At 40.0% G+C, this 20064-nt stretch overlaps 1 protein-coding gene across 7 annotated transcripts in view; it reads left to right on the top strand.

Annotated features, from left to right (window-relative positions):
• The window catches only part of arap1 (ArfGAP with RhoGAP domain, ankyrin repeat and PH domain 1), a 136859-nt gene that overhangs the window by 89812 nt on the left and 26983 nt on the right, over positions 1-20064 (top strand). For all 7 annotated transcript variants that reach the window (XR_012391120.1, XM_073924133.1, XM_073924131.1 and 4 more), the window contains 11 exons: positions 121-303; positions 9246-9420; positions 9770-9904; positions 14778-14913; positions 15570-15672; positions 15895-16090; positions 16740-16785; positions 16892-17055; positions 19051-19260; positions 19407-19512; positions 19706-19853. Coding sequence is in view for 6 of the 7 variants with exons in the window: in XM_073924133.1 (XP_073780234.1) it covers positions 121-303; positions 9246-9420; positions 9770-9904; positions 14778-14913; positions 15570-15672; positions 15895-16090; positions 16740-16785; positions 16892-17055; positions 19051-19260; positions 19407-19512; positions 19706-19853 (1602 nt within the window). In the remaining variant the exon portion in view is untranslated. The remainder of the gene's footprint in view (positions 1-120; positions 304-9245; positions 9421-9769; positions 9905-14777; positions 14914-15569; positions 15673-15894; positions 16091-16739; positions 16786-16891; positions 17056-19050; positions 19261-19406; positions 19513-19705; positions 19854-20064) is intronic.

Below are 20064 nucleotides of genomic sequence, written 5' to 3'. Positions count from 1 at the left end.
GCACCTCACCCGTAACGCACCTCACCCGTAACGCACCTCACCCGTAACGCACCTCACCCGTAACACACATCACCCGTAACACACATCACCCGTAACACACCTCGCCTGTGTGTCCTGCAGGTCTTCATCACTGTGGGGAACCATCGAGCTAATCAGTTCTGGGCGGCGAACGTCCCGCCTAGCGAAGAGCTAACGCTAAACAGTAGCAGTGCAGAGCGACGGCGCTTCATCACCGCCAAATACAGAGAGGGGAAATACCGCAGATACCACCCACTGTTCGGCAACCAGAGAGAGCTCAACAACGTAAGTCTGACTCACTGCAGCGTCACAACTCTCTCTCTGTGTGTGTGTGTGTGTGTGCATGCATTATTCTGTTTGTGTGTTTTGTGTGTGTGTGTGTGGTAGTGTTAGTGCATTAATGTGTGTGTGCATGTTAGTGTGTTTATGTGGATTTTTGTGTGTTTATGTCTGTCTGTGCAATTGTCACAACTCTCTCTGTGTGTGAGTGTGTGCATGCTTGTATATGTGTTTACTTGTGTTTTTTGTGTGTGAGTGTGTGTTTGTGCATTTGTATATTTGTGGGTGTGAGTGCATGTTTGTGTATTTGTGTGTTTGCATGTATTTGAGGTGTTTGTATTTGTGTTTGTGTGTGTGTGTGTGTGTGTGTGTGTGTGTGTGTGTGTGTGTGTGTGTGTGTGTGTGTGTGAATGCTTGTTTGGGTTAGGTGTTTACGTGTGTGTGTTTGTGCATTTGTGTATTGTGTGTTAGTGTGTTTTATCGTATTTGTCTGTGTGTAAATGTGTTAGTGTGTTTGTGCAATTGTATATTTGTGAGTGTAAGTGCGTGTTATTGTGTGTGTGTGTGTGTGTGTGTGTGTGTGTGTGTGTGTGTGTGTGTGTGTGTGTGTGTGTGTTTGCATGTTTGTGTGTATTCAAGTATTTTTATGTGTGTGAATACATGTTTGTGTTTAGGTATATGTTGGTGTGTGTTTGTGCATTTGTGTATTGTGTTTTAGTGTGTGTTTGTGCATTTGTCTGTTTATGTGTGTGTGTGTGAGAGAGTACATGTTAGCGTGTTTTTAAGTGTGCTTGTGTATTTGTTTCTGTTTACGTGTGTGTAAGTGCATGTTTGTGTGTGTGTGTGTGTGTGTGCGCATTTGTGTCTGTTTATGTGTATGTGTGAGAGTGCATGTTAGCATGTTTTTAAGTGTGCTTGTGTATTTTTGTGTTTACGTGTGTGTAAGTGCATGTTTGTGTGTGTGTTTGTGCATTTGTGTGTGTTTGCATGAGTGAGTACATGTTTGTGTATGTTTATGTGTGTTTGGTATTTTTGTGTGTGTGTGTGTGTGTGTGTGTGTGTGTGTGTGTGTGTGTGTGTGTGTGTGTGTGTGTGTGTGTGTGTGTGTGTGTGTGTGTGTGTGTGTGTGTGTGTGTGTGTGTGTGTGTGATGAGATGATTCATTTGTATGAGCGCATGTAAACACACAGGAAGCTTTCACTGCAGTCCAGCAAAACAGCTCAAAACCAATCACAGCGTGATGTGATCTGCTTCCTGAAACAAACACACACACAAACACACACACAAACACACACACACACACACACACACACACACACACACACACACACACACACACACTCAGGATTCCTCTTTCAGTGGGAAGAGAAGAAACTGACAAAGAGACCATTCACACACACATACACACACACCCAGAGAGACAGGCAGAATGAGAGCAAACACACACACACACACACACACACACTGCAGAATCTCTGAATGATTTGATAAGTTAATAAGCAGCTGAGTATCTTTAGAGCAGTGTGTTTCTCTGTGTGTGTGTTTGCGCATCAGACTGACTGTGACATCACCAGTGCTATATATGACCACACCCCCTTTCCTCAAGGCCCCTCCCCCTCAGCCTCTCTCAGCTCTCGCCCACCCCTCATTCTCTCATTCTGACGCTCTGTCGACTCTGGTGTGTGTTTTTGTGTGACTCTGAGCTGCGCTTAAAGCTATACATTACACACACACACACACACACACCCATGGTGACCTTTGAACTTTGAACCCTTGAGTCAGTCAGCTGGGTGAGTGGATGCAGTTTTTCTGTCATTGCTTTGGAGATGTGTTTGGATCATTTTTAGTTTGTTTTTAAGTGTTTATTTGTGTGTGTGTGTGTTTTAAGAGGGCATGTCTTGTGTGTGTGTGTTTAAACTAAGTTTGACGACACTGAGTTCTAAGTTTGTTTTTAATTTTATGTGTTTTTTTGTGTGTTTTAAGTGTCAATGTTTGTTGTGTGTTTTAAAGTGCTGTGTATGTGTATTACAAGTGTATTAGTGTGTTTTGAGTGTGTTTTGAGTGTGTATTAATGTGTTTTGAGTGTGTATTATTGTGTTTTGAGTGTGTATGAGTGTGTATTAATGTGTTTTGAGTGTGTATGAGTGTGTATTAATGTGTTTTGAGTGTGTATTAATGTGTTTTGAGTGTGTATTAATGTGTTTCGAGTGTGTATGAGTGTGTATTAATGTGTTTTGAGTGTGTATTAATGTGTTTTGAGTGTGTTTGAGTGTGTATTAATGTGTTTTGAGTGTGTATGAGTGTGTATTAATGTGTTTTGAGTGTGTATTAATGTGTTTTGAGTGTGTATTAATGTGTTTCGAGTGTGTATGAGTGTGTATTAATGTGTTTTGAGTGTGTATTAATGTGTTTTGAGTGTGTTTGAGTGTGTATTAATGTGTTTTGAGTGTGTATTAATGTGTTTTGAGTGTGTATTAATGTGTTTTGAGTGTGCATTATTGTGTTTTGAGTGTGTATGAGTGTGTATTAATGTGTTTTGAGTGTGTATGAGTGTGTATTAATGTGTTTCGAGTGTGTATGAGTGTGTATTAATGTGTTTTGAGTGTGCATTATTGTGTTTCGAGTGTGTATGAGTGTGTATTAATGTGTTTTGAGTGTGTATTAATGTGTTTTGAGTGTGTATTATTGTGCTTTGAGTGTGTATGAGTGTGTATTATTGTGTTTTGAGTGTGTATTAATGTGTTTTGAGTGTGTATGAGTGTGCTTTGAGTGTGTATGAGTGTGTATTATTGTGTTTTGAGTGTGTATTAATGTGTTTTGAGTGTGTATGAGTGTGTATTAATGTGCTTTGTTGTGTGTGTGTGTGTGTGTGTGTGTGTGTGTTTTAAAGTGTTAATATGTTATACCAGTGTGTTTTGTGTGTTGTGTGTGTGTGTGTGTGTGTTTGTTTTAAGTGTGCATGACTTAGTTTTTTGTTTTAATTGTTAGTGTGTGTGTGTGTGTGTGTGTGTGTGTGTGCGTGTGTGGTGTGTGTCTGTGTGTTTTAGTGTTATGTTCATGTTTTACAACAGTGTAATGATTTAAAGTGTGTTTTAATGTTCATATTTTAGTTTTCTCTGTGTTGTGCATGTGTTTTAGCTCTCTCTCTCTCTCTCTCTCTCTCTCTCTCTCTCTCTCTTTTTCTCTCTCTCTCTCTCTCTCTCTCTCTGTGTGTGTGTGTGTGTGTGTGTGTGTGTGTGTGTGTGTGTGTGTGTGTGTGTGTGTGTGTGCGCGCGCGTGTGTGCGCGCGTGTGCATGTGCACGTGCTGAAGCCTAAGGAATGCTAAGTCAGACCCACCCAGCAGTATACTGCGAGAGAATGAGCAGGAGATGATGATTGTGTGTCTCTTCACATTCTTTGTGTTACAGCAGTTTTACCTTGCTTAATGGCCAGCTTTGTACCACACACACACTTGCGCACACACACACATGGAAGCTGATTTACTTATGTCCTGATGAATGAGTGTGTGTGTTTGCTCTGCGGTAATGTTATGTTGGTATGTGTGTATTGTTCTGGTGTGTGTGTGTGTGTGTAGTGTGGAATTTCTCTCCTGCCTGACACACTTCTCTTTCTGCAGTTTTTCTCTGTCTATGTTTGTGTGTTTAGCTGTATGTTTAAGTGTGTGTGTGTGTGTGTGTGTGTGTTGAGGGTGGGGGGGGTGGTGTCATATGTATGTGCATTTGTATCACAGATGGGGGAACCGAGTCAGATATAGGTCACAAATTTAGGACTTGAGACTTGCTTGACAAATATCCAAAAAAGACTCGACTGTCATGACTTGAGACTTCACTTGGACTTGAGTTTAATGACTCGAAAAAAACTTGTGTTTGTTAAATACACAACCGTTTGTTATGTATTATGCATTTAAAAACAAAACCGAAAGTCACGCATACGCAGTGTTTACTGGATCTGAACTGAATCATTTGGTTCAGAAGAACCACTTTGAATGATTCATTTGAACAGTTCATTTGAATGATTCATTTGCTATTCTGTCATCAGATAATGCGGTGATGAAAAATGGAAGGCGCTCCGCCAAAGATAGCCTATTTTAGCAATAATATCCAGCTGCAGACCCGCAGAACACCACACGTTTCAGGCACACACGATCTAGGCAATCCATATATGGTTACGACGAATGTTAATGTTATTAACGTCTTGTCGGACATCGTCATCACTATAAGTGTATATTGTTGATAAATATCGTACACAATCAACAATAGTGTAGACTATTTCACAAATATTGTGATCAAGAGGAGCGAATGGGGAGTGTTGTTTCCGATCGCCAGTCAATATAATAGACTGAACAGTTTTCTATCAGTCATCATGTGATCAGTCATTATTATCTGACAGAGTCTATATAGCAGATACTCGTTTGCTAAACAATCTAAATTACACAGGTTTAATAGGTGATAATACATCTTTATATGTAATAAAAATATTTAACATGTAATAAATGTATGACATTATATTAATATTCTACTCAAGCAATTTAATAGTGTTTATTTGCTTAATTTTCTAATAACTTTTTAATTAATGACTTCCCACATTAAATACTATAGTTATTTAAAGTAAGCAATATATTGTTTTCAAACCATAAAGTACTGCTAATCTGTTGTAATTATAGTTGCAACAAATTTAGCATTACAAACAAATTAACTGGTAATATTTATATATATGAGCAATATCAAACTCGTAGCAGTGCGATATGGCTGTATATTCAGCCATATGGCACTGCTACGAGTGTAATATTGCGTTTATACAACAGTTTGACGGCATAATTGTGTACATAAAAACAAAAACAAACATGGAGAGTCTCAAAAACCCTTTTGTATGAGGAACTACTTTCTTCCGGATTCAAATCATAAGCAGACAGTTAAACAGCTGAGCAAGCATCTGTAGATCTGTAGTGTCTGCTTTCTGCTGGCTGTATGTGGGCGGAGTAATACACAAAGGGTAAAGAGGCTGTAGGAGTTCTGATATTGCAGAATATCGCACGGCTATCAGCCAATCAGATTTGAGAACCAGACAGAACTGTTGTATAAATATATACACACACACACACACACACACACACACACACACACACACACACACACACACACACAGGTATATGACTAACAGTTGCCAACAGTTTAGTAAAAGACAGTAGGTTATAATCAGATAATTAGTTAAGATAATGTAATATGTAAACTATATTTTATATTGTTTAAATGATTAACTATAGGGTCCCACTTTATATTAAGTGTCTTTAACTACTATGTACTTACGTCAAAAAATAAATACAATGTACTTACTGTGTTTATAATGTATTTGAGAACACTTGTGGTGCTTTTGAGTTGGGATAGAGGTTGGGTTATGGACAGGTTTGGTAGTATGGGTTGGTTTAAGGGTGGGTTAAGGTGTAAGGGATGGTCAACAGTGTATTTACAAATGTAATTACAAAAGTTAATTACAGATGTAATTACATACAGGTATTTAACCAAGCATAAGTACACAGTAAATACATGTATTTACACAATAAGTACATTGTATCAAACTTTTAGTTCCTGTGTAAGTACATATTAGTTAAGGCCACTTAATATAAAGTGGGACCAACTATAGTAATTGACTCATTATTGTTTGCTTTTTATATTTTACAACACAGTGATTTTAACCAAGTATGATAATATTAGTACAAGTATACAAGTATATAATATCAGGATAAGATCCCGAATTAGTTTATTACACTTAATCCTACAATTAGAAATTAGACGGCCTATTAGGTTTTCTTTGTGAATGTGGACATGTGAATAAAGTCATGTGTCTTTAACCAATTAGTCTTATTTACATCATTGAAGTTCAGAAAGGCAGAGATGATCGTTACAATATAATAATGACACAATGGGGAAAGCATAATTGTGTTAGAAACATCCAGTAGAAGTACATGTTATAGGTTGTGTAAGAGGTGTGTGTGCGCGTGTGTGTGTGTGTGTGTGTGTGTGTGTGTGTGTCTGATTACATCAAGTAGAAATGTCTGTTATAAGTTGTGTAATAGCTCTCTCTCTCTCTCTCTCTCTCTCTCTCTCTCTCTCTCTCTCTCTCTGTGTGTGTGTGTGTGTGTGTGTGTGTGTGTGTGTTTCCATTACAGTACTCTGGAATCTCTGTGACACATGTTATAAACAAACACACATGTTCACAGACGCTGTACGGGTTTCGTGTGTGTGTGTGTGTGTGTGTGTGTTTCCATTACAATACTCTGGAATCTCTGTGACACATGTTATAAACAAACACACATGTTCACACACGCTGTACGGGTTTCGTGTGTGTGTGTGTGTGTGTGTGTGTGTGTGTGTGTGTGTGTGTGTTTCCATTACAGTACTCTGGAATCTCTGTGACACATGTTATAAACAAACACACATGTTCACACACGCTGTACGGGTTTCGTGTGTGTGTGTGCGTGTGTGTGTGTGTGTGTGTGTGTGTGTGTGTGTGTGTGTGTTTGTATTGTCTGTTTTTGTCCATAAATCATTTTCCTATTCATGTTTCCCTCATAAAAAAGTCTTGAAGTGTTTCCGCCAGCTACAAGGACTTTATAATCTCTGACTCTCTGTCCACATCTCAAACATTATCGGCTTTAGGTTAAACTTAAAAGTTTAGTTGCCTTGGGCTATCCATGATCTACTCTGTAAAACCCAGAAAGTGAAAGTAACTCAAATCATTTGAAGAAACCGAGACAACAAACCATTAAAGTTCAAAAACTAATCCATAATCAGTGCTGTGAACTCACTACATTTGAGTAATCGAAGCAATTTGAGCACATTAAATGAAGAGAACTCAAACCAGCTGAGTGCTGTAAAACCCAATAAGTTAAGGCAACTCAAACAGTTTGAGGAAACCGATTACTACAAACATTTGAGTTAAACTAATCAATACGAGTGCTGAGAACTTACTCCATTTAAGCTGAAGTAATGAGGTATTTCATGAACTCTCTACCTTCAACACTGAGTTCAAAACTCTTTTCAAATGAGCAGAATTAACTTCCAGCCCATTTTGAGTTAACTGCACTCATTTCATCTGGTAAAGGTGACCGCTGGGTTTACAGTGTGGTTATGATCCTTCTGTTACTGCAGTAAAACAGTAAAGGGATGCGTCACATTTCTATTACGCGTCTACTGTTTGTGTTGCATGGATCAGCTTTTTATTTAGATTCGACCAATCAGATACAATCATTAACCCCGCCCCCCCAGGAACTGCTGTTCTGCTATTGGCTAGATCTGAATATAAACACTAACTGCAACATGACAGCAGCCAATCAGAGTGAGGATTTCTATACAGGTTTACACTCATTACTAAACTGGCCGTAGTGTATGAGTGTGTGTGTGAATAGGAGTGTATGGGTATTTACCAGTACTGGGTTGCAGCTGGAAGGGCATCCGCTGTGTAAAACATATGCTGGAATAGTTGGTGGTTCATTCCGCTGTGGCGACCCCTGATAATTATCGGACTAAGCCGAAGGAAAATGAATGAATGAATGAATTATTTAAACACACACACACACACACACACACACACACACACACATACACACACCTTGCCACATGTGTGTATTGAGCAGCTATTTCTCCTGGTAGTCTCCCGTTTTTCCTCCACGTTCAGTAAATCAGACAGACTCTTATCATGTTCTCACAGCTGTGTTTACCTGTGCAGGTGAAGAGTCCTCTCTGTGCTGCTGTGTGTGACTACAGCTGATCTCCGGAGCTGACATTAGGTTCAAGGAATGCAGAATATTCCTTCTTTTTCCTTGTGTCTGTGTGTGTGTGTGTGTGTGTGTCATTGAGAAAGAGCCTCACATATTGAGTTTAACAGACCCGTGGTTTATAAAGATTACAGTGTGTGTGTGTGTGTGTGTGTGTGTGTGTGTGTGTTTCATTTATTTTCAGTGATTGTGTGTGATTCTCTATCAGTTCTGTTACTGATGGACGAAGTGTTTGTAGTGTTTACATTAAACTGAACATATGAGAAATACATGGTGTGTGTGTGTGAAAAACTCTCTCTCTCTCTCTCTGTGTGTGTGTGTGTGTGTGTTTGTGTGTGTGTTTGAGAGAAAGAGACAGAGAGATTGTGTGTTTGTATGAGTGTGTCTTTCTCTCTGTTGCTTTGTGTGTGTGTGTGTGTGTGTGTGTGTGTGTGTGTTCATGTGTGTATGTTTGTGTCTCTTTTTTCTCATTTGTGTTTGTGTTCATCTCTTTCTGTGTGTGTGTTGTGTTTGTGTCTGTATTTGTGTGTATTTCTTTGTGTGTGCGTGTGTGTGTCTGTTTCCCTTGTGTGTGTGTGTGTGTGTGTGTATGTGTGTGTGTGTGTGTGTGTGTGTGTGTGTGTGTGTGTCCTGCTGTGATTGTGGAGGTTGGTTTTCAGCTGTCCAAACATCCTCTCAATTACACAATCACAACACACACACACACACACACACACACACACACACACACACACACACACACACACGCATTCTCTCTCTCTGACTTTATCAGAAGCAGGTTAAGTGTAACATGAACAGTAAATGTTTGACTGTGTTGGTCCGACATCACTGTTCTGTGATTGTGTGTGTGTGTGTGTGTGTGTGTGTGTGCCTGTGTGTGTGTGCCTGTGTGTGTGTGCCTGTGTGTGTGTGACTCGTTTTGAGTGTCTCAGAAACACATCTGACTTCAGTTAGTGAATTGACTTGCATTTCAGTCACTGACACACAAACGCAAATGAGCACATGCACACACTCACACACACTCTCTCCTACACACACTCATTCAGTCTGACACACGAGCACGCTTCACACATGTTTCACATATGTTTTAGTGTGGATTCCTGTGGTGTGACATCACTGTGCTCAAGTTGACGTGTGTGTGTGTGTGTGTGTGTGTATGTGTGTGTGTGTGCAGGCGCTGTGCATTAACGTTCAGTCCAGTGATGTGTGTGAGACGCTGGCGCTGGTGTTCTGCGGTGCGGATGTGAGCTGTGACACCGGCGACCCTGATCTGACCTCTCCAATCGCCCTCGCACAACACCACGGACAGAACCTGCAGGTGGAGTTCCTCACGCAGAACCGCAACACAGGTGAGACACACTATTACACACACACACACACACACTATAACATCCTCACATGCACACACACATTACGGTGAAAACACTAATGGCTAATGGACAGACGGCTGCTTCTCACTCATGGCTGCTGATTATGCTAATGAGATGGAGAGATGGGCACTAGTGGGCGGGGCTTTTCCTCTGATGACACGTACAAATGGAGAATGTCAATCAAAGTGTTTCTGCATCAAGTCAGATTAGAACAAACACAGTTAACTCACGTTGATCATCAGAGGCTGGAGGTCTTCACACACTGCTGACACACAGAGTTCTGCATAATAGGGGCTCTTCAACTCACGCCTGTGCTTTTGACCTGCAGAGCTGCCGAGGTCAGAGGTCAAAGTCAACTTCGATACGGTGCACTACATGGCCCCGCCCTCCATCACACATAATGGCTTCCTATTTAAGACCGCCTCCATGGCTCGACCAATCACAGAGAAGAAGGGGAAAGAAGGTGAGCCAATCAGTGACCAGCGCTGGATTTCTGATGCTTTATTTGCTGTTCATCCAGAAACTATAGGATATGACAAGAGGTAAGGGATGAAAGATGATGGGCCATAACTATTAGGCAATAATACACACCGGTGATGTGACCATACTGTGCATTATTGTCTAATAATCCGCCATCCACAGGTGATTTCTGCCCTCCTCCTCTGGTGTCCAGCACTGCTCAATCTACTGTATCTGAGAGAGTGTTAGTCAGGTGTTTTCACCTACCATTGTTGAAGAGTGTGTGGGCTCTATTTTAATGATCTAGTCACAAAGTCTAAAGCAGGGGTCTCAAACTCAATTTACCTGGGGGCCGCAGGAGGCAAAGTCTGGGTGAGGCTGGGATTTCACAAAAAAAAAAGTCCTCAAATGTCATTATTAACAGTTTTAATTATTTCTTCTAAACATGAAGTGTCCTGAACATTAATAGAACATTGAGTGAAGATTATGAACAGTTCTTCTGAACATGGCATCTTTTACTTACTCCTTGCTGCCAGAGACTTGACAGCGCTTCTTCTCACAAATCTGAACCACATTTGGCTTTAGAGCGGAAGCAGTTGAGACCCTCAGTATGGCTTGAAGATGATCATCATTAAGTCTAGACCTGTACTTTGACTTATTGAAGTTCAAGGTGGAGAATAACTTCTCACACAAATATGTGCTCCCAAAAAGGCACATGGTCTGCTTGAACCCCACTCCAGTCACATCAGTCTGTACCAGTCTGTATCTACCTATAATATATATAAGATGCAGGCTGTAGCTAGGTAGGTGGCAGGCTGCAGATAGGTAGCTAAGTGGCAGGCAGGGGCGGGAACAGCTTACCTTGGTTCTGGCCGGCGCAAGTTCCCTCCTAACACTTCCCGCCCGTCACAGCGTCCAACAAAGGGGCGGGGTGCGTGGTGACGTCACCGGCATCCCCAACCCTTTGTTTACACGGCGGGCGGGGAATGCCAGTGACCGCTGTGTACGGATAGAATCAGCTGAGCGGGGAGCGCTCTCTCTCCCCGCTCCGCTGATTCTGTCAGTGTACAGCGGTCGGCGCGGGCCACAAAATATTGCACTGAGGGCTGCAAATGGCCCGCGGGCCGTGAGTTTGAGACCCCTGGTCTAAAGCGTATGGTGCAAAAGCATTAAGGGCGTGTCTGAATCCACTTCTGCTAAGTTAAGGATGGATAAATCCGCTCATGGTCTAACAGGGCTGTGCTGATTCTCTTCATGAGTTCTGGATGTGTTTTGAGCAGAACCTGCATTTAACCAATCAGAGTCTCGTCTCTCATTCCATTGAAGAGTCAGTTGCGTCGCTCCATGGTGCATTTGCTATTTACATGTTAGACTTATGTAAGAGTAAAAACTGAACACTTCACTAGCGAGAAAACAGTTCAACAGAGCATCTGCAGCGCGAGGATAAAGAACGAGCCTCCTCCATTCAGCCTCTTTACTTTACTCCTTTACTTTACTCCTTTACTTTGGTGGAGTGAGGAAACGGTGGAAACCCAAATCCACTGAACACAACCAATAGCCCACATACTGAATCTCCTTTGTTAAGCTCAGAGATTTGTGTCTAAACTATTTCTAAATTCAGTTCTGATCTCCAGCAGAGGAATAAGTGAAAAATAATAATGAAGTGTGCTCAGAAAACTGAGTTATATCCAAACACACGTTGTGCGATCTGACTGGGTAGGGGTGCCAACTTATATATTTATAAGTAAAAAATAAAAAATAATAAGTCAGTGCTACATGGGATACACTAGCAGTGCAATAACCCTAGTAACCCCTTATAGAGCTAAAGACAAAATAAATCACACTAAACCAGTTTAAATTGCATTAATCTATTATTCAATTAGGTCTCCTTACAACCTCAAAATAACACTATATACAGGTTTTACAACAGAAAAAGTTTCAAACCCATTGCAACAAGCATTTGAATAATTCAACAAATCAAAGGCACAAAACAAAATAATAATAATAATAAACCAAATAAAGAGGTACCTCTGTCGACTTGGAATTAACTTGATCTATGCACAAGATTAAACCACTGATTCACATCAATTTGTTAGAACCTTACATTCATTACTGTTAAACAGAAATTCAATATAAACAATTCAAACAGTTCAATGATTCAGTCGGTTCAACATTTCAATGATTCACTCGGGTCAAACAATTTAATGATTCACTTGGTTTAAACAATTCAATGATTCATTCAGTTCTAACTGAGATGCTCAGAGTTCGTCAAATCAATGATTCACTCGGTTTCAATAACTCAGATGTTGTTCCTGTTTTTATCCGCATATGCTGATGCAGACTAGGGTTGTCGCGATACCATTAATTAATCTTACAATACTATACCAGCTGAAGAATCACGATACCAAGTACTGCGATACTGTAATTCATCAGTCAAATTATAAAAACGAGTGTCAGAAATACTATATTTTATGTTATAATAGATCTACTTGAATGTAATTCAGAATTTCTTTAAGGCCAAAAAGTATTATTTGTACGTCACTTTACTAAAAATGTATTCACTCTTTTGTTTATTTTGTAGATAACTGACCAACAGAAATACATTAAAATAAAAATACAAATTATACAGAACGAAATTTGTTGCAAAAGAGCGGTTTCCCAACAAAATCAGGGTAAATGACGTGGTCAGAAGTTGTTTCAGTGTTTTCTGTTGCTGTTTTTGTTTTCAGTCTGATAAGGTAACAATCCAAAGAAATTCAGAAATTTACTTTGTGAGTTGTTCTTTTAAAGAGATTGTGTCGGTCGCTAATAAATCATATTAACATGAACAGAAATGAACCAGCTCAGATGTGCATTCCAACTGAAGCGTTAGAAAGCGTGGAATAGGCTGCTATAAAAGGTGCAAATTCTACACAGTTTTGCAACATAATGGCCCGTTTCCACTGAGTGGTACGGTACGGTTGGGTACGCTTTTATGGCAATTTCCACTGTCAATAAGTGTACCGAACCACTTTTTCGGCACTCTTTCGAAAGGGTACCAAAAACCAAAAGGTGGAGCTACACGCGCAGCTGAACGCTGATTGGTTACAGAGATACATCACGAGCTCGTGGAGCTAGACAGAATGTAAACAAAGCATCCGCCATGTTCTAATACACAGCCGAGAGATCACATGCATATACTATAACGAGCCATGAATGACCCGAGCTCAAACAAACCTTGTCGTCGTCTTGATGAACAGACCCAAAGCCAAGAAGAACAAAATCTGCCGTGTGCTGTTGTTGCTTTACGAGCCCGTCTAAAAGTGTGAGCGGTTTCACTTTCTTCCGGAAGCTTGCGGCCGCGTCTATACTTGATATAACGAACTTCTTGAGCTGATGATGATAATGTGTGCGTGATTATTGAAGCGTCTCCGTCATCTGATCCATTCTGAGAAAAAAAGGACAAGTGTGAGAGTGAAGCGCAGAAAAAGAGAATCCCGACAAAACACAGGAGCAAAAGTGTTTCAGCAACCTGAATCATGAACACACTGCCGTGATTATCTTCACCTTTTGGATTATTATGAACTGGGAATGACAGAATGACTCTGTAACAGAGCTGACATGTGCTGCTGAAGATTACACACACAGATGAGAGGTCTGCGCTGACTGTGGGCTATATTGCGTGTGTTTTTGAACTCAAATAAGCACTAAATGTCTGCTGTGTGTAGTGTTTCTGTAATTAATAATATATCGGAGACTGTAAGGGGCTGTGTGTGTTCATATATGTTCATTTATATATTTATTTTACATAATTACAGACGTTACAGTAGCCTATTTCACACTGTCATTGATCTGCAGTTATAATCAACTCATGTTCATAGGAAGGTTAGTAATGAACATTTATAAACAAGTATTTGTGTGTATAAAGCATCTGTTTTGTGAGAAGTGCTGCTCATTATGATATGTGAGCGACCCGTACATCTTTACTGTAGACATTTATTCGAGCGAGCATGACGTCGACTGAAACTTTGTCGTACACCACGCCTGTCGTACACGGCTATTTAAATAAAATGGTTTACTGTTGCACAAACGTGTACTGACTTTTCCACATGCAACATTATCTATTGTAGATAAACCATTGATGACAATACTACCGTTTACAAACTAAAGCAGCACCGCCAGTATTCTGGAGCCAGAGTATCGCCATACTACCATAGTACTGGTAAACCGTGCAACCCCAATGCAGACGTCTCCACAACCCCACAGCTGGACAGATCTACACTTGTGTTTATTAAAGCAGATATAAATCTGCAGATAATCAATAATACTGATCATAATAATCACATTATACTGATGCAGATTGTTATGAATGTGCTGTTTATATTGATGGAGAAAATCATCATTTCTGGATCATTTTAACTGTTTCATCTGTAAAGATGTGTGTGTGTTGCTGATCCTCCTGTGTGTGTTCAGCAGTGTGTGAGTGTTTAGACATGTATAGGTGCATAACTAACACACTGCTGGACTTTAGAGCAGCATTTAGTTGGTCAGTGGTCTATTTCAGCTCCTCAGAATAGCAGCGCTCCAACAATGCGGCTTAACACACCTCCTTTATAGACCCGCACACACGAGTCCACAGAGTGATGAACATGGATTTACTATTTAAACAACGTGACGCTAAACATGAAAATGACTGTAGCGCTGCTCTTAAAGTAACAACAAATCCTGCCAAACACATCTTGAGCCCTATTGTGCCGGGTGTATAATATCGGCCTATTGAGTTAATAGGGAAGTATGTAGTATATAGTAGGGAAGTGTGTGACTTCAGATGCAGCCATTGTGTTTATTATGTGCTATATACAGACATTTTCCTTATCAAGTTTGTGTGTGTGTGTCAGAGTTCAGTCGGCGCTGGTGTGTGTTGAACGACGGCAACTTTAGCTACTACGAAAGTGACAAAAACGCTACACCCAACGGAGGTCTGAAGATGAGGGAGATCGTCTGTCTGGCTGTCAACCCTGCTGAGACTCATGGGTAATCTGACGTCTTATTATTATTTTTATTATTATTTATTTTGTTACTATTATTATTTATTAATATTATTTATTATTGTTTATTATCATTGTTTATTATTAATATTACTGTTATTATTATTAATAATAATTATTAATATTGTTTACTATTATTATTATTGTTTATTATATTATTATTATTATTATTATTATTATTATTATTAATATTATGGTTATTGTTTATGAAGATAATGATGATGATGATGATGATGATGACGACAAATATGGTGATGATTATTAATATAATTATTTTTTTATTGTTATTATAAGTACTATTATTGTTAATTATTATTGTTATTATTTATTATTATTATCGTTATTATTTATTGTTATTGTTATTTATTGTTATTAATAATATTTGTTATAATAATAATAATAATAATTATTATTATTAGTAGTAGTAGTAGTAGCATTAGTATTATTATTACTATTATTATTATTATTTATGATGATTATTATTATTATTAATATTATTTATTATAATTGTTGTTGTTATTTATAATTATTATTGTTATTTTTTATTATTATTGTTATTATAATTTATTATTATTATTATTATTATTATTATAATTTATTGTTATTATATTCTGATGTGGAGATTCTTCTTCTGTGTGTCAGGTACGATCACACCTTTGAGCTGTACTCGGACTCTGAGCGCCTGTATCTGTTCGGCACGGATAATCCAGAGACCATGAGAGAGTGGGTCACGTCCATCGCAAAGGTGATTATGTCACACCCGCTGATTTGCATACACACACAGAACAGATGTAGTTTCAAATGATTTTGTGTTTATGGCGGAAATATTTCATGTGTGTGATGGCCATCAGAGTATAGAGAGAATAAAAGTGTAACATTCGGTGTGTGTGTGTGTGTGTGTGTGTGTGTGTGTGTGTGTGTGTGTGTGTGTGTGTCTGTTTGTTTGTATGTCTTTGTGTGTGCGCAGTCCTTCATTCCCGCGGGTGTGGAGGATCTCCTGCTGAAGGATTTCGAGCGTATCGGCCGTCTGCGCTATAAAGACCGTCTGAACCGCGAGATGTCCCGGCTGGGCTGGTTCTGTCTGCTGGGCTCCAATCTGCACATCCGTCTAGAGGAACACACTGCAGACCAGATCATAGACCTGCAGAAACTGCTGGAGCTCTGTGAGACTCTCACACACACACACACACACACACACACACACATGCGCGCTCACATATTAAACACTGACACAAATATACGCGCAGATAAGCACACACACACAGAGATGCACACATAAAGACAGATACACACACACACACATACATGAATGTGCACACACACTTATGCACGCACATATACACAAACACACACACATACCTACAGACTTGCACACACACACACACACACACACACACACACATATATATATATATATATATATACACATACATGAACAAACACACTCTCATATGGAAGCACAAACACACACTCATATATGCGTACATAATCTCACACACACATGCACACAGATACATGCTAGCACAACTGCACGCACACACACACACAGACACAGGCATGTGCTCATGTACACAAACTCACACACACAGATACATGCACAAATACACAAACTCTCACACAAATGCATGCACACACATACACAAGCACACATGCACAGACATACACAAACTCACACACACACACACACACACACATTGACACATACAAACACAGACAGACACACACAAACATGTAGATTATATTCAGTGCTGTATTTCTGAACGTGTGTGTGTGTGTGTGTGTGTGTGTGTGTGTGTGTGTGTGTGTGCGCAGCAATCCATCCGGAGAGTGATGTTCTGGTTCTTGTGGAGCGGGGCAGGTGAGTGTGTTAGTGTTTTGGTCACTTGTGTTGATGTTGCGTGTGCGTCTGTGTGTGTGTTTGTGTGTGCGTATGTGCTTTGGCTAACGCTAGCGTGTCTCTGCAGGACGCTGTATATCGAGGGCGAGAGGAAGCTGGATTTCCAGGGCTGGGCGACGGCCATCCAGAGGGCTGCTGGGAGTTCTGGAGACACACTGAGCCAGCAGCAGCTGACGGAGGCAGATATCCCCGTCATCGTGGAGCGCTGCATTCATTTCATCACACAATACGGTACACACTGCTGCTCTGAGTCTAAGTCACTTCTGAGACACTATATTGACTCCAACTCTGATTCTCTTCTGATTCACTGCTGGGACTCTCCATTTACTCTAACTCTGATTCAGATTCACTTCTGATTCACTTCTGATTCACTTCTGATTCACTTCTGATTCGCTTCTGATTCGCTTCTGGGACTTTCCATTCACTTTAAATCTGATTCTGATTCACTTCTGGTACTCTCCATTCACTCTAAATCTGATTCTGATCCACTTCTGGTACTCTCCATTCACTCTAAATCTGATTCTGATCCACTTCTGGGACTCTCCATTCACTCTAAATCTGATTCTGATCCACTTCTGGGACTCTCCATTCACTCTAAATATGATTCTGATTCACTTCTGGGACTCTCCATTCACTCTAAATCTGATTCTGATTCACATCTGATTCACTTCTGGGACTCTCCATTCACTCTAAATCGGATTCTGATTCACTTCTGGTACTCTCCATTCACTCTAAATCTAATTCTGATTCATTTCTGGGACTCTCCATTCACTCTTAATCTTATTCTGATTCACTTCTGATTCACTTCTGGTACTCTCCATTCACTCTAAATCTAATTCTGATTCACTTCTGGGACTCTCTATTCACTTTAAATCTGATTCTGATTCACTTCTGATACACTTCTGGGACTCTCCATTCACTCTAAATCTGATTCTGATTCACTTCTGATTCACTTCTGGGACTCTCCATTCACTCTAAATCTGATTCTGATTCACTTCTGATCCACTTCTGGTACTCTCCATTCACTCTAAATATGATTCTGATTCACTTCTGGTACTCTCCATTCACTCTAAATCTGATTCTGATTCACTTCTGGGACTCTCCATTCACTCTAAATCGGATTCTGATTCACTTCTGGTACTCTCCATTCACTCTAAATCTAATTCTGATTAACTTCTGGGACTCTCCATTCACTCTAAATCTGATTCGGGTTCACTTCTGATTCACTTCTGGGACTCTCCATTCACTCTAAATCTGATTATGATTCACTTCTGATTCACTTCTGGGACTCCCCATTCACTCTAAATCTGATTCTGATTAACTTCTGGGACTCTCCATTCACTCTAAATCTGATTCGGATTCACTTCTGATTCACTTCTGGGACTCTCCATTCACTCTAAATCTGATTCCGATTCATGTCTGATTCACTTCTGGGACTCTCCATTCACTTTAACTCTGATTCTAAATCACTTCTGATTCACTTCTGGGACTCTTGATTCATTCCAACTCTTCTGATTCAGATCTGATTCACTTATGGGACTCTCCATTCACTCTAACTCTGATTTAGATCTGATTGACTTCTAATACACTCCATTCACTTTAAATCTGATTCTTATTAATTTATGATTCACTTCGGGGACTCTCCATTCATTCTAAATCTGTTTCTGATTCACTTCAGATTCACTTCTGGTATGTCCATTCACTCTTACTCTAATTCTGATTCTGATTCGGATCTGATTCACTTCTGGTGCACTCCATTCACTCCAAATCTACCGCTGTACTCTCTTCAACTCTCTCTGACCGAATTCACTTTACCTTCTGGTCATGGTTTTCTTTTCTCAGAGTAGTTTGACTTCTGTCTAATGTGGTCAGTGCTTCTGCTTGATTCAGCTCTATTTGGTCTTTATATTTAGCCAGGCTCAGTTCTGCTCTGTAATCATTCTCTCTTATTCTTCTGGAAGGAAGGAAGGAAGGAAGGAACCTTCTGGTGATAGGGTCAGGGTCGAGTCCATCCGAATAGATTCAGTTCAGTTGTGTTTGAGAAACTCATGGACATGTTTGACCACTGACTCTTGTGACTAATAGAACACACACACACACACACACACACACACACACACACACACACACACACACACTGAAAACATCACTTGAAAAATAGATTTAGATTGAAAATTGTTTGTGTGTGTGTTGGTTTATTCATGTGTGTGTGTGTGTGTGTAACAGGTCTGACATCAGAGGGCATCTACCGTAAGAGTGGTGTGAACAGTAAGATCGCCGCTCTGCTGGAGGAGCTGCGCAGAGACGCGCGGTGTGTGTGGCTGAAGGAGGGAGAGCATCAGGTGGATGACGTCTCCAACGTCCTCAAGCGCTTCTTCAGGGACGTGCAGGAGGGTGTGTTCGGCCTGGAGGCGCACCGCTGGCTCTCTGCTACAGGTGTGTGTGTGTGTGTGTTATACTCTCACTGCAGTATCAGGCTGGGAGTAAATCACTGTAACACTTTATATGAAGCTTGTGTTTATATTGATTTGTGTGTGTGTGTGTGTGTGTGTGTGTGTGTGTGTGTGTGTGTGTGTGTGTAGGTGTCTCAGACGAGAGCAGTCGTATCTGTCAGTATCGTCTCCTCTTCAGTAATCTTCCACGAGTGAATCAGGCGACACTACGAGCGCTAGTCAATCATTTATACTGGTGAGAGCTGCACACTTCCTGTTTCACACACAGCACTTCCTGCTGCCTCTCCTTTCACACAAGTGTTGAATGTCTCTCTGATGTGTGTGTGGGTGTGTCTGTGTGGGTATCGTGTGTCTTTCTGTGTGTGTATGTGTGTCTGTCTGTCTTACTGTGACTGTGTGTGCGTGTGCGTGTGCGTGTGTGTGTGCAGTGTTCAGCGGTTTGCGGATCTGAATCAGATGAATCTTCATAATCTGGCCATCGTGTTTGGGCCGACGCTCTTCCAGGCGGACGGGAAGGATTACAGCGCCGGCCGGGTCATCGAGGACCTTATCCAACACTACGTCACCATATTCAACGTACGCTTACTATTATTATTATTATTATTATTATTATTATTATGTTATTATTGTTATTATTATGTTATTATTGTTGTTATTATTATTATTATAATGTTATTATTGTTATTATTATTATTAATATATATATATATATATATATATATATATATATATATATATATATATATATATATATATATATATATATATATATATATAGATATATATA

The sequence above is a fragment of the Danio rerio genome, chromosome 15, assembly GCF_049306965.1.
Source record: "Danio rerio strain Tuebingen ecotype United States chromosome 15, GRCz12tu, whole genome shotgun sequence".
In the NCBI taxonomy this organism is placed as follows: domain Eukaryota; kingdom Metazoa; phylum Chordata; class Actinopteri; order Cypriniformes; family Danionidae; genus Danio; species Danio rerio.
This window is presented reverse-complemented; position numbering and strand designations above follow the sequence as displayed.